This window comes from Euprymna scolopes, chromosome 29 (genome assembly GCF_053919585.1).
Source record: "Euprymna scolopes isolate OS-2025 chromosome 29, ASM5391958v1, whole genome shotgun sequence".
NCBI lineage: Eukaryota > Metazoa > Mollusca > Cephalopoda > Sepiida > Sepiolidae > Euprymna > Euprymna scolopes.
In genome coordinates, this window is record NC_136510.1 from 66,541,897 (window position 1) to 66,567,987 (window position 26,091).

General features: G+C 33.9%; 1 protein-coding gene across 1 annotated transcript in view; it reads left to right on the forward strand.

Annotated features, from left to right (window-relative positions):
- Positions 1-9,913: 9,913 nt before the first annotated feature.
- The window catches only part of LOC145252680 (ketimine reductase mu-crystallin-like), a 34,764-nt gene continuing 18,586 nt past the window's right edge, over positions 9,914-26,091 (forward strand). The window contains exons 1-6 of the mRNA XM_080112501.1: positions 9,914-10,285; positions 14,770-14,914; positions 19,280-19,342; positions 19,853-19,954; positions 21,552-21,729; positions 25,225-25,346. Coding sequence (XP_079968627.1) covers positions 10,122-10,285; positions 14,770-14,914; positions 19,280-19,342; positions 19,853-19,954; positions 21,552-21,729; positions 25,225-25,346 — 774 coding nt within the window. The 5' untranslated portion in view covers positions 9,914-10,121. The remainder of the gene's footprint in view (positions 10,286-14,769; positions 14,915-19,279; positions 19,343-19,852; positions 19,955-21,551; positions 21,730-25,224; positions 25,347-26,091) is intronic.

Consider the following 26,091-nt stretch of genomic DNA (forward strand, 5'->3'; position numbering starts at 1 on the left):
GCGTAGCTGACTACTAACTGATGTCAACTCTCATATCCTCTTCTTTGTCTACACGCTGGACTATCATTCTCATTTCCACTACAACACTCACTTCAATTCCCACGCACGAACAAACGATAGTGACCCAAACTTGAGATGAAAACACATTTCCTATTCTTGCTACAACACCAGTCCCGCAACGAACATTGGTTACACACGCGCGGACATGAACACATGTTATAACTAAAACGTTCATTCTTTCAACAGCAAATAAACAACGTTTATCTTATCCATCAATTGAGTGTTTGTTTGATTCACTTCCATTCGTTTCATTATCTTCTTGTGGCGAGCTAGGGTATTATATCCTGGTCCGCAACAAACTATGTCTGCTGAACAAAACGCATTTTAAGTTTTGTTCCCCCGCAGAATCTGCATGGGCGTATTTTTTAAAGTCTTTGAATCTCTGAAATTTATCTTTTTTGTTTTTGCATGTAATTTGGTTTTTATTTATTTACTTTTTATTTTTAGAACAAGAAGTGAATGCATGTTTTTAGGTGTGTTTAAATGCACAGGCATACTAAACATCTTCTTTATCATCTGCCGATCTATATAAACTTCTTCCTTGAAATATTCCCAGCATTTTCGTTGAACATTACTTCTAATATAAAAAACAGTAAACGTTGACTTTTATTAACAACGTTAATTAAATGTAGTTAGTTTAATTCTGTTCCTTCTATTATTGTGATCTTCTATTTCTAAACATATAAAATATCTTTTGTGAATGTATGCCTCTGAACTCACTTTGTTTTGTTTTATTGTCTCTCGTTGTCTTACAGTTAAATATAAACCTAAAACCTTCTTCACCAAAAAATATTTCTCCCAAAATCCCAAAGTACTTCGCCTTAATCAAAACCCTGAAATGTAACCCTTCGAAAAGATAGATAGTTTCTTGTCACAGATCAGACACAAACCTTTACTGCAAGAAACTTAATAGGAAGGTATATGGAGAGGGGAGACGGCCGATGGTAAAATATTTCGATCACAAACAAAACAGCTAGTTTTTGACAAGGAAAATGTAATTCATTTTATTTTAATTTTCTCGGTTCAGGTCTCCATCGCAATTTTAAATTTAGGCAAGCTTAAAGAGAAAGTGACAACATGGATATACATAGGAGAATCTTTATGATGCTCCTTTCTCTTGTCAGCTAATTAACTCTCTAGGTGTAACTGTTTTCTCTAAACGACCCTTTACAGGATAGAATGATAAAATGGTTGTCCTAAACAAAACAACACTACGGCTTTATTTTTAAAAAAAATCAAATCAGATTACTTGATTATGTAGTAGAGCTGACATTTATTCAGGTAAAAATTGTAGCACTCCTTCTGAAGCAAAGCCTGGGTCTCTTTGGACTTATGCGCCGGCACCGAATCCTGCTACCATACCCAGTGTCTGCCAACGGCCACCTGATTGCATTGAGGTCTCACCACACTCTTCAGTGCATCCAAGTACACTTTGGTGTTGACTTTAAAGCCAACTTCAAAGATGTGAGGTGACATGATGTGGCTCTCACTTGAAACCACACTAAAGACCATAACCATGACCGGAAATTTTGTTTTCATCACCCTGGGTATGTTCATGTTATTCGTGGCAATCCAGTGATACATTTTGAGGGTGCTGGCAATAGCTTTGTTGTCATAACTTGGATCGCTAGAGAGCATGAGTTGTACAGTGGTGCATCTCCAATCTCACTCGTTGAACATTGTGTCACTTTCAGACATGATAGAAGGATCCTATCACTCTTGGAATTTGTACACAACTGGTCAACTAGTAGATAGTCTGTAACAAAAAAGAAAACCAGTTTTTATCAAATGGAAATGGAATCATGGGCGACAATTTTATCATTCCATCCTGTATGTTGTAAGCTAAATTCATAAATTTCATCATGTAAAAATAATGTATTCAATGAATTAAAATCATTTAACACCTGTTATTTATTAAATTAACGCTCAGAAATACGCAAAAAGAATATATCTGCATGAGTTTAAATTTCAATGGCCTTCAAATTATAAACTTTATTTGAGACAATTATTGAATTTTTGAACTGCATCAACACATCACAATATATAATAATGTCTAGGTGTGATATTTTTGCGAGTATATGTAAGGTAAGTGTTGCATCAATTCATGAACAACCGATTATGAAATGTTTTGGTAATATACCATACCTGATCTGCAAAGAAACGGGTAATGCCTGCAAAGTTTGGTTTCCTGACAACAGACCAGATACTACACTCTCTTAACTCTAAAAAAGTAATGTATGGAAGGATGTTTTCATGTGGAATGCAATCCTCTCAAAAAGATGAGGTAATGTCTGGGAGGATGTTCTCATAACAAAAATGAACAGATGCAACAGTAAAAAAGAAAAAAGAAAACTAAAATGAGCCTAGTAATATCTATCTCTCCAGTATTCTACTCTTTCTTGCAATAAAGCTTGATTTATTTCTTACAAGTTAGAAAAGCATTTTTTGCAATGCATAAAAACAATTAAACATTTTTATAAATTTGAAAAATTAATGGATCAATTTTCAAAATAAACTTTAATGAACATTACAAGATATTAAAATTTAATTTAAATTGAATCTAATTGGATTTTTTTTATGTTATGTACAATTTGTTACACTTTTAAAAAAATTATCTATTATTTAGTAATGATATGCATATATAATTTTTAACTAATTTTTTTGTTGTTGTTGCAACATAAAATAAATCCAAGATAATTTTTAGATTCAATTTAAATTCAATTCTAATATTTTGTAAAGGTCATAAAAGTGTGAAAATTTCAATTAAATTTTAATAGTTTACTTTGTTAAGTTTATAAAAGTGCATTTTGAAAATTGAAAAATTTCAAATTCAATCTTATATATTAATTTTTAAAGTTTTTAAAAGACATTTTGTTTAATCATTTTCATGTCTTGCAAGAAATGCTTTTCTAACTTGTATCTGATTTTAATTATTTGAAATTATTTTTTGTTTCATTATTCTACTTGGGGAAAAGTAAAGTTTTTTGTAATAAAAAATGATGAAAATCTGATATAAATCATAAAAAATGTAAAAAGAAAAATTAAATCTATTCTTCTGTCTTTCAACCTCTTTGATTTAGTTCTATTTTTCCTTTGTATCTATATTTTCTTAGTCTCTCTCTCTCTCTCTCTCTCTCTCTCAACTTTCAAATATATTCTATCTACCTAGGTTATTGAGCACTGATCAACATAAGACTGAAAAGTAAAATTATAACACATACCAAATGTATTTAAAGTATTGAATACATTTGAATTCAGCAGCTACCACATTTCAAATGGCTTACTTCATTATTACACACTTCATGTACAGATTCGCTATGCTGGAGAGTTCATAGATTGCTGATGAATAAAGACGTGTAAAAATACACCTCGTGTCTAGTTCTCACTTACTACTAACAACCAAGCTAATGTTACAGTTCATTTAACATAATTTTTAGAATTTATACTTGGCGCAGTCATTTTTTGCTTTTTGCCTACTATTCATTTTGTCAAGGATTTCTGGTGTTATCCATTTCTTATGCTCTTTCTTAGCTTTTAGAGGAATGTTCTCTTCTATCACTTCCTTGGTGCTATTCTTCAGCTTTTCCAATTGACTTTCTACACCAATGACCACCTCCAAGGCCGAAAATCTGTTGGTGACTTCCACTGAAAAATTCTTTTTAGGTGCACTATTCGTCTTTAACAGTTTGAAATTATAATTTGATGACATTTTGTTTTTTAAGGGTTTTCAACTTCGAGTTGAATATTCACACAACAGGAATATGGTCACTACCACAGTCTGCTCCTAGCATAGATTTTGCCGATTTCATTGCATTTCAGAAGCGGACTTGGATCAAGATGTAATCAATCTGGTTGCGCTTGAACTGATCCATGTCCATTTTCTTGTGCTTGTTTGATTTTTATACCATTCACCATTCCACCAACCATTCTCCCCTAAACACCTGGGCAATATCAAAAGTGATGAGCAACAATGAATTCATTAATGCCTCGAGAGAAGAGCCATCAATGTCTGAACCAGGCAGGACACTACTTGATGATGATGATACTAATTTAGATGCAACACATAAGTACATAATAATGTTTTCACCTGAAATGTGTTAGTTTAAAAGACTATTGATCTACACAAGCACCCTATATTTTTTGTAATTATGTTCTATTAGTCTATCTCTATAATTTTTAGAATTTATACTAATTTCGAGATGCCAAGTAAATACATAATAATGCGTTCACCTAAAATCCGTTGGTTTAAATGATCCCTCATCTACACAGGCACCCTATATTTTATTGTAATTATTATCTATTTATTCGTTTTCCACAAATTTAAGAATTTATACTAATTTCCACATGACATGGAAGCACATAATAATGTTTTCACCTGAAATGCATTGGTTTAAATAATTCATAATCTACATAAACACCTATTTTTTCTTGTATTATTTTTCTATCAATTCATTTTCCATAATGTTTGGAATTTATACTAATTTCGACATGACACATAAGTATATAATAATGTTTTCACCTGAAATGCGTTGGTTTTAAAAATCACAAATCTACACAAGCACCCTATATTTTCTTGTAATCATTTTTCTATTGGTTCATTTTCAGTCATTTTTTAAATTTATTTTCGGCATGGTGATAATGTTTTCACCTGAAATGCATTGGTGTGAAATATCACTAATCTACACAAGGAGGGCCCTAAAACACTAATAAAACCAAGTTTCTAACTCGCTCTCACATCTGTTTTATTAGTATTAAAATATGTCCTCAAACAGTGTAACAAACAGCCATAGATTTAGTATAATTAATAGTAGAATAAATTGTTTTTTATTCTCTGTTGGTATATACGTATCCCTCTCTCTACGTCTTTCTCTCTCTCCATATTTATTTCTTCATCTCCTGCCATTTTGTACGAGGGGCGTGCAATAAGTAATGCCCCTGACCCACTTCCAGTTGTCTGATCTAGCTGAAATTTTGCATGTGCAATGATTTATATCTCTACAGGTTATGTGGCAAATTACAGCTCTGAACTAATTGTGGTTTCTGTTTTACAGATGTTTGAACTGAGCCAGGTGTGAAATGGAGCCTGTTGAATGTTGAGCAGTGATCCGGTTTTTGTATTTGAAAGGACACACACCACAGGAGACTTTTGATGAAATGAAAGAAACCTATGGTGATAATGCCCCATCATATGACCTTGTAAAACGCTGGCATCATGAATTCAAACATGGCTGGAAGTCTGTGGAAACAGCTCCCACACCTGGTCGCCCTCCCCCTTCTGCCATTGATGAGGCATCTGTCCATCAAGTTGAGGCTGCTATTTTGGAAGATCGGTGTATTACTATTCACCAAATAGCCCAAGATGTCAAGATTAGTACAGGGTCTGTGGAAACTATCATTCATGACCATCTGCATATGCATAAGGTGTCTGCCAGATGGATTCCCAGGTTGCTTACACCATTCCAGAAGCGAGAACGTGTCAAGTACTCAAGGATGAATTTGGAGATGTGCCAAGAAGATGAGTCAAAGTTTTTCAAAAGACTGATTACACGGGATGAAATCTGGGTCCATCACTATAATCCAGAAACCAAAGCTCAGTCAATGCAGTGGAAGCACTTGGACTCACCACCTCCAAAGAAGGCAAGGGTGCAGCCCTCGGCTGGCAAGGTCATGCTCACAGTTTTCTGGAACCAGGACAGAGTAGTGATGACAGATTTCCTGGCAAAGGGTACCACAATTACAGGAGCCTATTATGCTTCACTTTTGAGGAAATTAAGGGAAGCTATCAAAATCAAGAGGTGGGGCAAGATCAGCAAAGGTACCCTCCTCCTACAGGACAACGCTCCGGTCCACAACTTGCATTTCGCCAGATCAGAAGCACAGGCGTGTGGTTATGAAATCCTTCCCCCATCCTCCCTACTCTCCTGATCTTGCACTCTCTGACTTTCACCTCTTCCCAGCCATCAAGTTGTTTTTGAAAGGAAAGCGTTTCCCAGATGATGCAGCCTTGATTTCTGAAGTCACGTCATGGTTGGCGGACCAACCTTGGGTGTTCTACAAAAACGGTCTCCAGAGCTGCATCAAACGATGGGAGAAATGCATAACTCTGGGTAGTTCCTATGTAGAGAAAGACTAATAACTGTGCCAAGTTTCGTTGCTCTACTGCTATGGGAAGTGGGTCAGGGGCATTACTTATTGCACGCCCCTCGTACCTATGCATTTAATATCTGAAAAATAAAACAATCTTAGAATTTCCAAACAGAAACTTTCAAATGTCTTGAGGGGAAAGATTTTTAAATTCTCTAAAAAATCAAAAGTGTTTCAAATGAAATAAGTGACAGGTTTTTTATTAACAAATATTCAATATATAACAAGAAAAAAATATTCAATATATAACAAGAAAAAAATATTCAATATATAACAAGAAAAAAATATTCAATATATAACAAGAAAAAAATATTCAATATATGACAAGAAAAATCGAGATAAAAGTGTAAGACATTGAAAAACAGTAGAAATTTAAGACCTAGCTACTTATGTCCTCGCAAGCAAAAGCATTTATTAAGCAACATATGTAGTAAGAAATAGAAAACAGTTTGTGTTCTGTGCTTTTACACGAGGACAATACTAATGTGTGGGTTGTTCTTCCACTCAGTAACAATCTTGTCTATTGTACCATTTTCTCAAGGATAATCCTGAAATGAAAGCAACAAGGTTGCAGAGTATAAGCTGCCTAATAACATCAGAGAAAAGTACAAGAAGCAGCTGGAACTTTGGATCACAACTGGTTGGTTAATTCCATATCTCCAGGAGGGACTCCCCCCACCCCTGGGTTTTATTTTTTTAATAGCGGTTGTGCAGGAGCAAAAGCTATCACAATGGCAGTGGTAAGGACTTGATGTATCACTTCTAGATTTATGGAAGGCATATCTTCAGATCCACATCAACCAAGCACTTTGACCATTTCAAACTGTCCTTTTAAAGGGCCAGTGCTTTTGTCTTGTGCGGCTAGGATTTGGGCTCAATGTAGTGCCTCTCATAAAATCTGTTATAGACGCCATCATTGCATGGCAAGGCCACACAATCCAGCGTGCTGTCTCAGCATTTCATCAATGGAAGTTTGGTCTCTGCATTGCATATCCACCAGCATTTTTCGGATTTCAGTTTAGTCTGTAAGGATCTGGTGGGACTAAAAGATGGAGCCAGAATTCTAGACTTGCTGGTTGAGGAAGAAAGCGGCACCCTCCAATGGAAATGAGGAAATCAGATTCCTGAAATCCTCGATGTACTGACCTGTTGGCGCATGTTTTTCCTGTGTGGGAAACTTGTTAGTCACTAGTGAGAGAGTATGAATTGACTATGGATGTGATGCTTGTACAGTCTTGTCAGAACCATGCAGATTGCCTCGCCAGACTACCGCACAGGTGGCTGGATCTGTTAAAGGAAAGAGGGCTTGAAAGTTGTGCAATGGTGAGAAGACGACTAAACCAAGACTAGGATATAGCTAATGTCCATTGTCAAATCTGACATTCGGGTGTGAAGCGAACCCTGTACTTTGTCAGATTAATCAACTCACAAGTGTTCAAAGAGAATGTGAAATCTGTTATACAAATCCTGTGACATATGCCAGTCAATCAATCTGGCACCTGTTTGCTGGATAAATGAGTAATTGAGTGCAAAAGACAACTGGAATAGATTGGTGATGGATATAACCCACTACAACAGTGAGAATTTTTTTACACTTATTGGTTGTGGTCGATCTAGGTTGGCAGTATGGCGGCTGCTGCGTCAACAAGGTGCGACTGCCATCATCCAACAGTTACAGATTGTCGGATGAGCAAGGCCCACCAATGGAGATACTGACCGACAATAGTGCTGCATTTACTAGTGAGGAGTTCAAGAAATTTGTGGATAGTTGGGATGTGCATCTGCGGTATCGATGTGCCTACTTGTCGAGTGGGAATGGGATCATCAAACAAAACTACAGAATCATCAAGACCATAACAGCCAGGAAGGACTAGATAGTGTCTGAGGTATTCTACTGGTACAACACCACCCCAAAAGATGACGTTTCACCTTCCACAGCACCGGTTGATGCATTGCATAGGTACCATGTCAGGGTGAAGGGCATTGAAGCCAACCTGCTGACTGAACTGGAAGTGACTGGAGAGAAGTTTAAGAAGGGAGATGTCGTTTGGGTCAAAAACCCATGCAGCAGATATGATACCGGACACGTCACTGAGGTAACCAGCTCGCAATCAGTGCAGGTTGATCGTGTGCCTCTGTCACATTAAAGTCGTATCGCTTGTTAAAAAGAATTAATTCTCGTTTGATATGGTACTTTCCACACAGAGAATTTAGGTGTATGGCGTGTGTAAAGTCATGTCGGTGGTTTAATGTCACACACAAGGACAAACTCGGCAGCGATGTCACTTACTCCTTAAACTGCATACTTGACTGATTTGATTTACGCGAGCAAAAGCTTATATGCATATGTTCTAGAATGTTCCGGACTATTTGTTATATCACTACACACAAAACATAACATAGTTTGTTTATCACATGTGTGCAGATGGACACATTATGACATTGTAAGTGTAGCGAACTGGTGGGTATATTATACATATCCCCCAGTCGTACAAAATAGGAGAAATGATTTGAATTGGGAGAGGAAAAATGTATTGCTTTGAGGAAGGAACAAACAACGCGTTTACTTGAATTAAACGAACTAGGATTTATTTTGTGAAGAAACAAGTGAAAGAAAAGGGTACTACACGTGTTTAGTTTGGTGTGCGTCTCTCGCTGTTTACTGGTGAGAAGGAAAGTCTATCATCGTAGAGAGAGAAAGAGAGAAAGTCAATCCAGTTTGGTGTGCGTCTCTCGCTGTTAGCTGGTGAGGAGGAAAGTCTATTGTAGTATAGAGAGAGAATGAGAAAAAATCAATCCAGGCCATGGAGATAGAAAACATGTAAGGTGTACATACAGTCTGTTAGCTTTTTGCCCTACATGGTAGCAAGTGGCGTGAGGCATACGCGTGCGCGCGCCTGCCGAAACGGCGGCGTCTGGTGCGCCGACCACTCACCTCGGAAGCTGGTCCGAAAAGGGAAGATGCTGCTTATTGCTCTTGCTTTTATAAATTCTTTCCGGTGGTCTTTTGCGCATGTGTGGGTTTCCTTTGAAAGGGGAAGTGACGTTGCCCTTGTATGCGTACGTGTGCACGTGTGTGAGTACATGTGTGTACGTTAGCGTGTGTGTGTATACACGTGAATGTGAGTGTATATACGCGAACATGAATATATGTACGTGTGTGGACGTGTGCGCGTATGTTTGTGTGCGCGTATGTATATGACAAGAAATATGGCTTGAGATGTGAATGCATGTTTTTGTGTGAGACTAGGAAAGGCTCCCATATAAGCTTGCGCATACTTTTCATTGAAAACGGTGATTGCTATGAAATGTCTCTGCCGCAGATTTGTTCCGAACGTATATAGCAGGTGCTACAAATTTATTTTAGTACAAATAATCAAATCAAAACTTTTTATATTTGGAATGTTTGTTGTCTTGTTTTTGTTTTGTGTGTGTGTGTGTGTGTGTGTGTGTGTGTGTGTGTGTGTGTGTGCGCGTGCGTGTTTGCACGCGCGCTAATGGGTCATTTGAAAGTCTTTCAAGACTGAGGCAATTTTAATTTCTGTCCCACTCTTTTGTGAGAGCTGAATGTCCCCACATTAAAATTGATCTTGTGTCTAACTTTGCCACCGTAGAAAAGCAAATAAATAGGAAATGAGGCCTCCGAATTAATTTTATCAAGAAAAACAAAACCAGATAACGAGCAAGCGAACGTAACGTCAACTCAATTAATTCCGCGCAGACCGCTCTTGGGCGTTTGTGTTCAACTGCTGTGCTTATCAACTGATAACAGTTAGAAGTGTTGCAAAACGGGGACGTGTATTAACAGCTAACATTTTGGGGTGTTTTTTCTTTTTCTTTTTCTTTAATTAATCTTTTCAGAATAATTTTTAAATTTTAAAAAGTTTACTTTTTTCCCCCCATTGTTAGGAGAAAACATGTCTAGTCTTCGATTTATTAGCGCTGAAGAAATATCGGGAGTTTTGAAATATGATGACCTTATCCCCACCATTGAAATGGCATTAAAAGATTATTCCGAAGGGAAAGGAAGCAAAATGGTACAACCAGACAAAACTTTGATCGATGTTGAAGAACATAACGGGTAATTCAGTTTTTGTTTAAAAGTTTTGTTTCTTTCCATATTGGATTGCCATCAACAGGGCGAAACGAAGAGAAATTCTCTTTTTTGTTTTTTTAATATTTTAAAAGTTATTATTTTTTTCTTAATTTTCCTTTTTCAGTCTGAATTCGCAAGAATTGTCATTTCTTTTTCTTATATGCTGAGCTCCAATTTTATTTCACAAATCGAATTCTTGCGACTACAGATCAAGTCGAGGTCGATATGCATGTAACATTGTAACACGTGTACGACGACGCAAACAAACTACTTAAAAGCAGGTGTTTGCAATTTAATTTTGCCAACTTGCCACGAGTATCGTTGCACAATTAGTTTAATTCTTCTTAAATCGGTACTTATATCACAAATACTTTAAGTGTATATAATAAAACATCATTGTTAAGTAACAAAACAAAAATAGAGGATATTCCAATGTTGATAAAAGAGTTTGGTACTTCTATACTATTAGGCCGAAATTTCGGAAATCGTAATACTGAAGTTGTTCACATAAAAAACAATGGTATCTACGTATTCCTCGTATTTTTAAGATGATTATAACCCAAAATTACGAAAATCGATAAGGTAGAAAATTATTTGTTAAAGAAAATAGAATTTGAAGAACACGATCATGTTTGTTTTTGCAAGACACAGGAGAGTTCAGAAGGAAGATAATTTCTTCCTTCATTGAAGCTGTACATATCACGCACCTTCTATTATTAATAGAGATTTGTTTGTGTCTGAAGCTAAAACTATACTATTACTTCTATATATGTAGCCAAAACTATACTACTCAATTTGGTGGTGGAGGGTAGTGTAGTATCTGTTCTATAGTAACCATACCGTCCTGTCAGGCATTAACCCTTCTATTTGTAGGGGAAGGATGGTGTAGTATCTGTTCTGTGTCATGATATCATACTCTCAGTCATATTTTAGATTGGGGAATAGTTTGTTGCAGGGCTACGAGTGTCAGTGTTAGTCCCACAAGCTCAAAATAATAAAAATATGGAGTGTAAAATGGTGTTGCACAATCAAAGATGATTGAGGTGGATGAATAAATTAAATACAAAATTTATTTTTTTAAAATTGTAAATAAATTAAAACAGAAGATAAGAAAGTTTCTTTTTAATTGAGTCCTCCTGCGACTGAGGTAATAAAATGAAATGAAGTAGAAAAATGAAAGTTCTGGGTTAGAAATAACCAGTTCTTTTTAGGAAGAAATAACAACATAAAAGTCTGTTGCTTACTTTAGCAAGAGATACAAAAAGGTAAAAAGTCCATTTCCATGGGAAATTAATTATCGAGTGCACGCGTGTTTAACGTCCACATGGACAGAGTCAGTGATGATGTTTACAGCATGCTGACTCGAAGTTGACTGATTGGTGTGGGCGCAAAATGCCCTTTTTATAGATCCAAACCGGCTCCACGAACGTTGTTAGAAAAAAACATTTTTGAAATTTGTTTTCTTCATAATCCAATTGAATGAAAAGAACATCCTTGTGACATAAGATGATTTGGACTACGTCCGCGTGAACAGGTGGAGTTTCGTTTATAATTCCACAGAATTTGTGTGGGTGTAGAAAGGGAAATGTGCGTACAGCTGAAACAAATTTAAACAGCTGCGCGTGCAACTAGGTTTTACAGTTGGGGCTGCATGCCATTATCCTATTTGAGTAGTCTCTGCGTGATTACAGCGAGGCTATGATAAGTTTAGTATCTGTTATGACTAGTTAAAATAGATGTCTGTACATACTCACACAGACATTAACAAACACACAGACACACAAACTCATTAAATCTTTCACATCATTGTATGCTCATCAAAACAAACATATAAAGTTATTCACTGAAATATTCATAAATTTTCTCAATGAACATTCTTTCAACTATGAAAACAAATGAACATTGACTCTTATTAAAAACATTTTAATAAATTATAATTTGTATGAGTTCGGAAGTTTTGATTATGATTTTCAAACTTGTGGATAATTCACAGCAATTAAATTATCGATTCAGACTTTGATATTTCAGTTAATTAATACTCCTTGTTCTACAAGGATTCTAAAAATATGAAGAAACTTTCTGTTTTCCTATCTATGTAAACTTCCATTTTAAAAATGTATAAAATATCTTTTTTGTAAATGTATGCTTTTAAACTCGTTATTTTGCTTGTGTTTATCATATAACATTTTCTCTCGTTTTCTCACTGTAATAAAAGAGAGTAAGCTTAAAAAAGCCTTATTTCACTAAATCATAGCAGGGACGTTAAGCAGACTGACAATGATTATTGTCCAGCATGACCTTAAGTTGTTCTAAATGGGTATTAGAAGCTCCATACATTTTGCCAAGAGTTAAGGTGTCATCTTTTTTAATAACTCTTTCTGGAAGACTGTAATTGGTGTGCTGGCAGTAATATGTTCTATTATTCTTTATTGTTGCTCTGATTCTGTCAACATACGTTTCTGCATAAGCTTCATCTGTTGACAAAGATATCTAATGACTCGTCAGAGTTCTGTCTATATAACATTAATTTTTATACGATTTACTCTAAAATTCTCTGTAAAGTATTCGATTAATTATTAAAAATAATTTGAGGAGAACATTTTTTTTCTGTCATTAATGACTAAGTGTTAATTTTTTTTAGTTCTTCGTTACCGACTTGTAATAAAATATAATTTGCTTGTGTTCTGTTTTTATTTGATTAATTATGAAATAAAATTTCAGTCTTTGTTCAAAACAACTGAAATGCTTCAACCAGATTTGTAGAATTCCAATCAAATGATGAAATATTGTTGTTATAAGCCATCTTGGTAACCTGTTATTCCTGGTCCATCCATCCAGCGCAGCCGTAGCCAAGATTGAACTCACTACACGAGTTTGTAGTGTAATTCATATCTTGTCAGTAGCTGAATACTTGATGCTTCGCCAGAGCTATCAAGGGTATTTTTATCGTGATGCCATCACTAGATCGGGTGCCTACCACGGCTTAAGAGAGTCCCATCTACCCTCAAAAGAAAGATAGACTGCACCAGTTTCTCAACCTGATATTTTACCTCGCAGTACATACAGTGCCTCGCCTTCCCAAATGGTCACCCATTTTGGTACTGGCCAGGCTCAATGTTGTTTAACTTTGGTGATCTGGTGAGAACCGGTGTGTCAGAGTGATTGTGCCGTTATTCCTGGAACTATTGTATGTTAATTTTGTTGTTCGTTTCTATGCAGAGATTCGTTCTTTTTTTTTTTTTTTAAAGAGAATCTTCTAACGTTTTTTTTTTCCTTGTCCGTATCCCACGCTTCCACCATATAATGAAAACGTGGGTAGTTATAATGGAGGCATTGTTGTCATATTTATTAACATTTATACACAAGATAACATTAAACACGTTTATTATGGCATGCTGTTCAGATTGAAATCTATTGGCTGTGTTTATATGTTCCTATAACAAAGCGTTTGCAATCCTTGCACATAGGAAAGTAGTTCTATGATATCACTACAAAAATGAAAGCATTTTTCCCCCAAAAAATTATAAGTTTCTTAATTGTTATACTTATAATCTTGATATTTATTAGCAATTAAAACTATGTATCTTTTGATATTTATCGAGATAAAAATACGACATTTATATATAATTCGACGTTTTCTGTATATAATAGATTATTTATATCATGTGAACAACCCCGTTTTATTTGAATAAACTTTTTATTCAATCAAAATGTATTTATCAATGTCTTTTCTTTTTATTTCTCCTTCTTTTTAGTGGACAATTTTTATGATTCTTATATGGCAAGAATTACAGGCACCTACATAATGTCAACCTTTCAAGGCCAAAAAGGGCAAAATTGATAAAAGGCTGGTCATCATTTCTGGTCTTATCCAACTTGACTAGTTTCACGTCTGAAGGAAATAGTTATTCATTTGTTGTACCCTCTTCATTTCATAATATGTTAAGGTCTATATTCTGTGGTTGCAATAAGCTTGACATCCTGCTCCTTTGAGGGACAGATCAATTTAGGTCTTTTTGCTGAGCACTTTTAGTGATATTTTCCAATCTTGAGTTGGTGGTGACGGTCATCACTACCACCACCACCACCGCCACCATTCTAAATGAAAAGTCTGGTGTCTTTATTGCTAACATTTTAGTTAAAATCAGAAAGGTTAACATTATGTAGGTGCCTGTAATTCTTGCCATATAAGAATCATAAAAATTGTCCACTAAAAAGAAGGAAAAATAAAAAGAAAAGACATTGATAAATACATTTTGATTGAATAAAAAGTTTATTCAAATAAAACGGGGTTGTTCACATGACATAAATAATTTATAATATATACAGAAAACATTGAATTATATATAAATTTTTTCGGTTTTCTATGATTTAAAATTTATGGTGCTGTCATGTGTGTGATGTTATTTACAAGTTGTAATTTCTCAAATGAGACATGAATTGATGCATTAATTATTCCGCCATTTCAGCTTCTGTTTGGTCATGCCATGCTACAGTCAACCGAACCAGATAATTGCAACAAAACTTGTGACTGTTTTCCCAGACAACGTTGAAATTCCAAGTCACGATGCTGCTATTGTTCTTTTTGACAGCACAAATGGAAAACTTATCAGCGTGAGTGAACCATAGTATGATGATGATGCTTATGTTGGAAAGACTTTGTCAGGATTCCTCCAGTTTGGTAGGAAAGTAAAAAGGAACACTTCAAGACTCACATAAAAATTCTATCAGCTTGTGCACATTTATACACACATTAAGATCATTCCAGTAATTATGGGGCAATTGGATTCATGAAAAAGAATTTTAAAAACTACCAGGCAAATATACCCGGTGATTCAAGTGCAAGAGAGATTCACACAATTGCACTTAAAGGGGCGATCAAAATCTTAAAAAGATCTCTCGGTTAGAATATTTGAGTTAGCTAATGAATGTTTGGCATTCGGTAAGATGCCCCTATCCTCAACTTGAACAAGCTGCTATGTAAATTAATAAAAATACAAGAACAAGGTAAACCAAAATGTATACACAATGCCAATCTACCTATTACTTACACACACATATTCAAACTATAAACAACATATTGATATACATATCTCTAAGTTTTTTGACTACTCTCTTTCAAACTCTCTTTACCAAAACATGAATCTGCATCTGATTAAAAATAACTTTTATATTCTTATAAAATATAGATACAAAAAATGTTTTGTTATAAAATTTCGTTTTTCTCAATTTTTCATCTACAAAACTATGGTGATGTTTTCATTAGCATTTACTAACTGGTGACCCTAATATTCCTCAATGTTTCATTTACTTCCATTTTAATATGCATGTACACCTATATATATCTTTCATTTTCTTCCTTTGATATAACATAACTTTTATAAAGAGTTTATATTAATTGTTGGGTGTGGTTCTTAGTAAAAACCAAGGCCAGAGACCACGTCTCAAACTAATTTTCTTTATGAAAACTTTATTCTTACACATTTTAAACATGAAAATTACCTATGATTAACATGATCATAAATGTTGTTGTGTAAAAACAGCCAACACTAAATATCACAATACATAGATATATCTCTGGTTATATGAAATTAGGTATGTGTATGTATTTATATATTTGTATAGCATTCACTTCTAAACTAATTAACTGCTCATTATGAATTTTGGAACACAGCTGCATGGTATAAAGGGGAGGTAATTTAGACTATATTTAGTTTTATGCAAAGAGGATAAAAAAAAAGAGTTGAAATCTGGTCTTCTTGCTTGGTTGCGTTTATTTGTTTGTACCTCCATGTTTCAGGATTTTGTAATTTTGTTTTAGAGTACTGCCCCCAGTGTGTGTCTATTCCATTTGTTTGCATGTTCAAAATGCAGTAGTTTATATAGTTCCCAGTCGTGTCTGTTTTTGTATTTCTTTTGGACTAGTTTGCTGCATTCACTAATGATGTGATTTACCGTTTTTACTCTGTGTCCACAAAATTTATATTTACTGTTTTTTGTTTATATTTAATATGCTTAGTTCTAACTGCATTGTCTTGTGTTATACCATTTCTCTGTTTAGGTGTCCTTTTTGCAACCATATACAGGTATTTTTATGAGTCTCTTCTGTTGTCATTCTTATTAATTGTTTATGTATCTATTTCTCTTCCAACTTTATTTTGTTGTTTCTATGTGCCTTGTATTGTTTATTTTGACAGTGTCTTTTATTGTGGTAATTAACCTTTTTGTGTTCTGGGTTATGTATTTTCCATTTCTCTGTGTGTATGCATGTGTGTCCTCCACATGGTCTTCTATACTTATCAGCTCTCTTCTCTTTTATCTCTTTTTTGTGTAGAATTTCTTAGTATCATTGTTCAGGTGTAGTGCATTGTGCATACTCATTAGTTTCCTACTCTTCTGGTGAAGATGTCACAGTCCTATGAATAAGCCAGAACATCTTAATTATGATACTGCTTAGGTATTGAGTCTTTTTACTAGATTCCTGCTATATAATTTACTTCCTTGGAGTTTTCATGTTCTTTTCAGACATTCTTTTCTAATATTTTCTTTCATTTCTGTTGATAGTGTATGCTTCATGAACTCCTACATATTTAGAGGTATCATGTTCATCATGTTCATCTAATACCTATATCTTCTTTTGGTGGGGCTGTCCCATACCCTCCGCTGTTTTCAGTTTTATCCTTCTCATCTCTAGTAGTACTCATCTTTCCATTTCAAATTTTATTTGAATATATTGCCTGAAGATTCTTCTGGTCATGTTCATCAACATTTCCAGTTCTTTTTCCAATAGCTTCAATGTCATCCACACATTCGTAGTAGTAGTAGTAGTAGTAGTAGTAGTAGTAGCTATTTTATTTAAAGCAGATAATCCATACAAAATAAAATTGTATGTAATTATTATTATTATTATTATTATTATTATTATTATTATTATTATTATTATTATTATTATATAATATGTATAATTAGCTGTATCTATCCCGGAAGCTTTCTATTTTCATTTCTGTTTTTGCTTTTTTAACTCTTAAATCCCTATATATAATAAAAGAAATGCAATTATTCCCCTCTGGACCAAAATACAGTAGGTTTCAAACAACAAATGCCACATACAAATTTCTTATATCTAGCCTATAGCCTATAAGTAACTTTATAAAGACTTTTTTGACACATCCAGGTGTTTAAATAAAAACCTAGATTACATTCGAGGAGCTACAGCATCACTATCGCATTAACCTACAGGGAAAGTTGTTGTTTTTACACCCCATCACTAAAATTCTACCACCGCCACCAGTAAACACTGCAAATTGTTATACACAGGGGACGGATAATGTAGTTCCCCCCCCCCGTAACTGATTCATAAACTCATAGTACAGTCATTAAATTCCCGCCACTGATTCGAAAAATAATAAATTCTCCCTGAAAACCTTCCAGCTATTCTCATTGGCGAACGAACCCTTATTCCAGAATACAATCTTATTATACACTATAACGATCAAGATACTATCCAACATGGCATCTACAGACACATGCTTACTTAGCTGCTGGGAATTAATTGCTTCTCTCTCTCTCTCTCTCTCTCTCTCTCTCTCTCTCTCTCTCTCTCTCTCTCTGTTTACTGAGAAAGAAAGAGAGAGAAACAGACAGACAGAGGGGGAAAGACAGACACAGAGCAAAAGCGACAGAGTGAGTTTAAGTAAACAAATGAATAATATATGTTAGGAGTTTGTATTGTTCAATGTTTTAAATTTAAATCATTTTGAATCTTCATTTTTCATTTCTTTTTTATTTGTTATACAATGTATTGTTTGTATTGTTCAATGTTTTAAATTTTAAATCATGAAATAAAACATTAAATCCTATTATTTGTTAAACAATGTCGCTAATCTTTATACCGGTGTTGGCCCGTGTCCCTTTTTTATAACAGGTTGGAGGCTACTTGTACAACTATACAGCAAAAACAGAACATTTATAAATCACAGATAAAATACTTTTTCATAAACAAATAATAAACAGAACTTTATCTCTACTGGTTTTATTTTATCATAATTTTAGGATATAATTTTTTTTCTGGAATCCTTGAAACGCCATTTTTATAAACCATCTTGACCTTTAACCCTTAATTTTGCTTGGGAGTTTTCATTTTTTTCTTTTTCGCACTGATTTCTTTATTTGATACTTGGATTTCTTTATTGATTTTGACACAGACTTTCACAATATTCATAAGTACCATGTTTTATTAAAATCTGAAATACAAATGAAAAGTTTTGTTTTCAGTTTATTGGTGAAACAGTTTTACTTTTAAAATAAAATAAATTATTTTGATTTAAAACTGTCCGATAAAGTATTTCCTGCTTTTTGTCCATCAAAAATTACAGACTCTCTCTCTCTCTCTCTCTCTCTCTCTCTCTCTCTCTCTCTCTCTCTCTCTCTCTCTCTCTTCTCTCTCCAGTTAAATGGATGCCTTTTTGTTTTTATTCCTTTTATCATTTGCTATACAGGTTCGAGCCTGCCTGCCTACTACATTTCTTTTTCACATCTCTCCACCTAGGTTGACTGCTGTGTCTAATATTTTATTTTTACCCTCACTGATATTTTTTATTTTTTGATGGCTGGGGCTTGCTCAATATCCATATAGGAGTTGGGGTGTTTTGGGCAGCAGCAGCAACAACAGCAACAACAACCGTACTTTACTTTTTTCACGGGCAGGGGGGCACGCTTCCACCAGGCAATGCCGGTTAGCAGGTACTGCTAGTTTATAAATAATAAGAATCTGCAAATTAAATGTTCCAAATCAACAAGTAGGCCAATAAAGAGAGTGTGAGTGCTGATTGTATGACGAATGCATGAAGGAGGAAACTGGCTATGTAGTGTGAACTTTGTGTGCACACAAAAGGGAGAAATAAATAAATAAATAAATATATAATGATTATTATTTTTGGATAAAACAATCCTTAATACTTTTTCTAACTTTTTTTGTAGATAATGGATGGTGTTTATATTACTGCAATGAGAACTGCAGCAGTTTCTGCAGTGGCTACAAAAGTAAGTTTAAATTATAATCTATGTTTCATTTGAAATAACATTTTTTAAACTTTTTCTAGAATAAGCATAAGTAATTTAGATTCTTATAAGGATCATCATTGGTCCTTTCCAATCATTAATGTGAAGGATTAAAAAAAATAAATCTTCTTCTATAACACCTTAAAATGAAACACCAATTCTCCAGAAATACTAACAAATTCAAGAGAATCTATATAAAATGAACTGATTTTTAATTTTAAGGTTTAAAGTTGATGAAGGCACCACTTCATGATTTCAGTGAGATTGAAAAAAAAAAAAAAAAAAAAGAATGCCTAAAACTTTAAATAAAGGTTTTTTGAAGTTTCATTAGAATACCATTAGAGTATTGATAGGAGAAATATTGATATAAGTGTTGAGAAAATTATAGTGAGTGCAAAAACGATTTACCTCAGAACGCCCATGTGTCCATGTTTTGTCCTTACTATTCTTAATTTATGATCATTTCTAATCAACTGCTTTTGTGTTATTCAGTTTCTTGGCCCATTGCAACCAGAAACATTGGCCATTTTGGGTGCTGGAGTCCAAGCCAAATCTCATTATAAAGCATTAACAACTTTGTTTAGCTTCAAAAAGGTGAGTGCCATTTTAAAGAATAACGTTGCCTTACCATAAGATTCTGCAATTTTTCCTTAAGAATTTTTTTTTATTTAATAAAGTAACATATTTATTTTAATATTAAAATATTGAATGTTTTTTGTTGGGTGTTTTTTGTTGGGCTTTATTAGATTTGATCTTTGTATTTTGAAGAATTTCTTTGACAAAAATACTCTGTAAATCATGTATACATTTTTTTCAAAAGATTTTCATATTATTTGGATTCTTTGGACAACTGCTCTCATTTTCAGAGTTATTTTCACAATGTTTCGGTCGATGTAACCTCCAACCTTCTTCAGGTGTATCCTGTCAAACTCGAGAATCTTTCTATTGAACTTATGACTCTTTTTGTTGAACTCAGGAATGTTCATTAAATTTCAAACAAATCCCTTTATTTAATTCATGGGATAGCATGCACTCCTTCATGACAAGTTATTCGTAAATTATTTTATCGGGTTAGAGTATATGAATACATCAAATATCCCGACAGTTATAAAGTCAAATAATCATGTGCATGCATCTCCTGACACGTCAAATCTTTGTCGGGTCTGAAAATACCAACATCTGCTCCATTCAGTGATGTAAGTAGTTGCATTCCATATGCCTGGGGATAGGGTAAGATTATAGTAACTATTCCATGTGTTCTGGATGTTTTTTGTTTTTAGTGTTCTAGGACTAACGATGGCTGATAGAATGGAGATGATGTATGACACGCCTTCCTCCTGATTGTATTGTGGAGCTTCTGTAGATCTACAGTATGTAATCCTGTTTTAGTGCAACAACCATCCTAGAACACCATGTTGTAGGCATTATAGCAGTAATGCAATAATGCCTTGTGCCACTCCTCTGTTGATGTCTTATTTGACCCACTTTTTCCAGTGATATAGAATTACGATTAGAGAATGAACTGATGTAGGTGTTCTACCCAAAGTAAATGTAATGTTTTCCCTTTGAGATGTGTGCAGTTGGGTTGAACCCAAAATATTCTAGAATCTATTAGTCCATTTAAAGTTTATTATTCTCCAAAGGGATAAATTGGATTTTGGCTGATTTAAGTAGGATAGTCATGCTTTGGGTTTTTTTTTCTTGCCACGTTTTTCTGTGATGTTGAAAAGTTGAGAGATTGTTCAATAAGTCACGGACATAAACGATTTGTCTTTGGCTTTAAAGTAGACCTCAGTTTCTTATATCTCTTCTTCATTGGAGTCAAATCTCTTTCCCTGGAGCCTTCTTTTGAGGTCTGAAAACAGCCAGTAATTGTAGTGGGCCAAATGTGGAGGATAGGATTAGTGTGGAAACAATTAAAAGTGCAATTCATGTAGGCTACAACCTCTAATTTTTTGCATTTTTAAAAATTAATTTATAGCAGTAACTTTACTTAATAACTGTAATTTGTAAACTAATAATTTGATTAGGCTCAAATTTTGATACATGCAATTCAAATGGAAGTATTTTATAAAAATTATATGGATTTTTTATTTACTTAAATGAAAGTATTTTATAAAAATTATACGGATTTTGTATTTACTTAAATGAAGATTTACTTTGAAAAATAATCTTCATGTTTTATTTATAGGTCAAGGTGTGGAGCCGAAAAAGATCCAGTGCTGAAAAACTATCCTCTGAGATTAATGCTGAAGCATGTGACACTGTTGAAGAAGCTGTACTTGATGCTGATGTCATAGTGACTGTAACAAGTGCTATGGAACCAATTCTTAAGGCGGAATGGGTAAAGAAAGGAGCTCACATTAATGGTTGGTACTACAAACTTAGAATGTTTGATATTCTTATTTTAACACCATGTTGAATACGTTGTAGTATCATAGATAACACAAAAGCATAATATAAAAAGGAAAAAAGACGATGATGAAATGGTACTAATAAAGAAAAGATATATTTATTCTCACAGGGAAGATTTGTTAATGACAAACGTGAAAAAGCACATAATACATGATAGATAAATGTCATGGATGTAGTTACTAACAAAAAGGTTTATATTAAAAGTCCTTAAGCACAATAGAAATGTACATGAATTGTCAGGACAAACAACTTATACAGAATATGTTAGTTATGTAAACTAATACAACTTCCTGGAAACTAAATTTATGTAAGGAGCTACTTTTGACTAGTCTCCCTAATGAGTGCGTGTTAACGAAAAACATGTCCTTTTATTAAATGTACATATATATGTATATGTATGTATGCGTATTTGTGCATGCGTTAACATATGTATTGTAAAAAAACAACCCACTGTAAACTGAAATGGATAAGTCGACGTATAGCGACTATGAAAATTTTAAATGAACCCTGTAACTGTCAAAAGACATGACATCTACACTAACCCTTTCCCTCTCACTCTCTCTCTCTCTCTCTCTCTCTCTCTCTCTCTCTCATCTACTTAATATACCTTACTGAACAAGCAAAAGACAGTTAAAATTTAAAACCTAAAAATTGAAACTCCCCCTCCTCTCCTTACTCCCTTCCTTTTTCTTTTCTTTACCATCCTCTCTCTGCCTCTCCTTCCCTATATCCATATATCTCCACCCATGCCTACCTGAATCTGCTACCCCCACACACACAATACAATCTAATGTATCTTAACCCTCAAAACTGAAATATTGTCAATACCTGTCTCCCTACCCCTATTATCTCCTACCTCACCCCACCCCCTTTTTTTCTGTATTTCTTCTAAAACACTTTTTCCTAATACTAACAACCACTTCTGTAAGGTCTGACGAGGCTGTTAGATCGTAAACATGGTCCAACATCTGAAACATATGTAACCAAACAGATAAAACGGTAATAAAAAAATAAAACATATTTGCTCTGCAATAGTATTGAGCACTCGCTTCAGGTTTTTACTAATTACCAGTTTTACCAGGACCTTTAGGTGAATAGGAACACAGATTAATTAATCGTGTGGTATCAAGTACTAATATTGGCTTCATTGACACAAAGTGCTACATAATTTAAGAGCTTTTTTCCTTTAGCCATAGTCATCTCCCCTGAATTATACTGGGTAACATCAACTTTTTTTTCTTTTCGCGTTAACTAGAGACACAAGTAAAAAAATTGCTCAAAATATTCTGCATATGATAGATTTTATCAGAGTACTTTACTATATTTTGGATTTTATTATACTTCAAGTCCACCCCTGAAATATCTAATCTGAAAAATTTCCAGCTATCCTGAGCTTTTCTCAAAAACATTACGGCGGTCTTTAATATATAATTCTAATCTATAAAAGTAAAATAGCTTTCAGCAGACATTTCATACAGGGACTACACCAACAAAAAATGAGGAGGATTATACCCCAAACTTTCCATACACAAAGGATTATCACTAAGGATCAAAAATACCTTATAATTAATTGAAATTTAACCTACAATGTGGATTTATTCAACAAACATGGACTCTGACTACAATATACCACTCTATACAAGAATTACCACGACATCCGGATACCATAAATTCATATCTTATTTCATCTATTTTCTTTATCTATGCCCCTAAAAAGATGTAATTAACTTTTAAATATATTTTCTTTGTATGTGCAAAATAACAATATTATTTCGAATTAGGTCTAATATTTGCTAATGACTTTTTTCTCTGAGGAGATGAGCATACATCGAAAATCCATGGGTTAAGGAAAAAAATCTGAACTGTATCGTTTATTCAAACAATAATTTTTTGTTCTGAAAATTGATGTTTTTCTGAATGAAATTTAAACAAAGAACTATGATATATATATTGAGGATGTGGTATGATCAAAATCTGCAAGAAAACATCTTAACTTGTACCAACTAACTGGCAGGGATTTGGAGAAGCTGCAAAACGGTGCAAGAGTGCTGGGACTAAAAGTCTGGGTGAGCATGGTCGACTGCGATAACGGTAAGGAAGCAGTATTGTAGTTGGTTCTATAATCATGACACAAAGATACAACTTTTCTACATGTGACAAATATGTCGGATACTTTTCCATGTATAGATGACTCCAGGCTTCATCAAACATCAAGATGGACTGTGAGCACAAAGTCAGTCATGTTTTTTTGGCACATAGATCTGACCACACCCGAATAGACTGACTGGCAAAAGAAATTCAATAAAATGCAGAGGAAGATTGACTCCATGTGATCATTGTGTGCTTTTGCCACAAGAAACTTGGGCATTATACAGCTGACTAAAGTTCATCAACATAGTTGGAATAATAGAGTCAGCCAAACATTATGGTTTGTGCATAGAATCGACTTATCCATGTTGAAAGTGCCAGAAAAAGTGGTTGTCTGGAACTATGAAAAATGTCTGTCATTACAAAGATGTTTCAGTGAATATGAAGTATGGAACTAAAAATGGTTGCCATTTTTTAACATTTACTGATTGTAGCCACGCACAGTATTAAATCTGGTAGCCATAACTGTGGCAAGATCCACACGTGATTTGGTCAGTGTTTTTTTTAACATGACCCCCCCCCCTTGAGCTGAGGTTTTGATTGATAATGACACAACCTTCTGCAGTTAACAATTCAGACAGTTGATAAATAAATGACATTCCTGATTGCAACCATACTGCATATACAGGCCACCTGGAAATGATATGGTAGGAAGGTGTCCTCGAACAGTAAAAATGGATTGTTGCACAAAATGTTAGCCATCTTGGAGGCATTGGTACAATGTTACCCTTAGGTATGATGTGTCGACCTCATCCAAGCTCACCTATTTGTAGAATAAAGAATGACTCATTATTTGGAAGTTTTCTTTATCATATGTATTAGCTTGAAAGTCTAGTCTTTACTACAATTGAATTCATAGATAGTAAATGTTAGATGGATGAAGAAGAAGATAAAGAAGAAGGAAAAGAAAAGTTTCGTAAAGATCATTAAAAAGGAAAAAAGTTTTTTAAGATTGGAATTATAATCATCTAGTATTGTCTACTATATAACAAAGACCAATATGTATTTATTTGGTATTTATATATCTTCATTTCAAACAAAAGTTGGCAAGTGAAAACTGCCAGATGAAACCATACCTAGTGTTTAGGAGGAAGGGAGAAATGAAATAGCAAGTCAGACACCGCAATCTAAAATGAATTCAGAAAAAAATCCTTCACACTATTTCCATAAGGAGACATTATCTTTCTTTTTCCATGCTGATTGACATGTTTTTTTTTTAATTTCTTTTTTAATCTTTCTAATTTTTCATCATTTTTTATGTACTCGTAAATATATATTGTATAATCGTTTTTCATTTTTAGCTGTTGGTGCCTGCAAACCAAACTGGCAAGAGTTAGACCCAGTATTAATGCAATCTTCTAGAGTTTATGTTGAAGACATTGATATGGCGAAAAAAGGAAGTGGTGATATCATCCTTTCCAAGGTCTGTTTGCAATTTATTCCTCCAGAATCTTATTTCATATCTTCTCTCTGATAAAATCTAGAAATTCCATCTTTACATTAAAAATTATTATTAACATCTGATTTCCATCAGAAATTGCTTCATGTTATTTAATGAAAAAAATTACAAATTAATTTTTTTTTTAGTCCACAGATAAAGAAGCTGGAAATTAATCAAATAGCTAATACATAGCTGAGAGATAAAAAGTTGTGATTGGTGCAATAATATCATAATATATATAAGATAGAGAGAGGGAGTCAGTAATAGTCTGTTATGTTGTATTTCTGCTGTGCTTGAAAGAATCTTTGTGGCAATGAAGGGGTGTGTTTTAATGAGGAGGGAAGATGCACACACAGTGGATTTTCTTAGTATCAAAATGCCAATCAACTACCGATATCAATAATTAATTATGCATTCATCCTTTAATTAAACATTTCCATTTTTAGATTTTTTAAAAAATTTTAATCTTTATTTTACGTCTTATTTTATTTATTTTTTCTTTTTCGTTTATTTTTCTCTTTTTGCCTTCATTTTCCATTTTTCTTTTATTTTTTATTTTTTTCAGCTTTCATTTTTTACTCATTCTTCTTCAAACACACTCCTTTTTTTTCTTTCTCCATTTTCTTTTGTCCATTTTTTATTTCATCTTACTTTATAGATTGTTGTATTTTCGTTTTAGGAGTTTTTTCATGTTACTTTACATTTTCATTTATTCCTAATTGTTTCA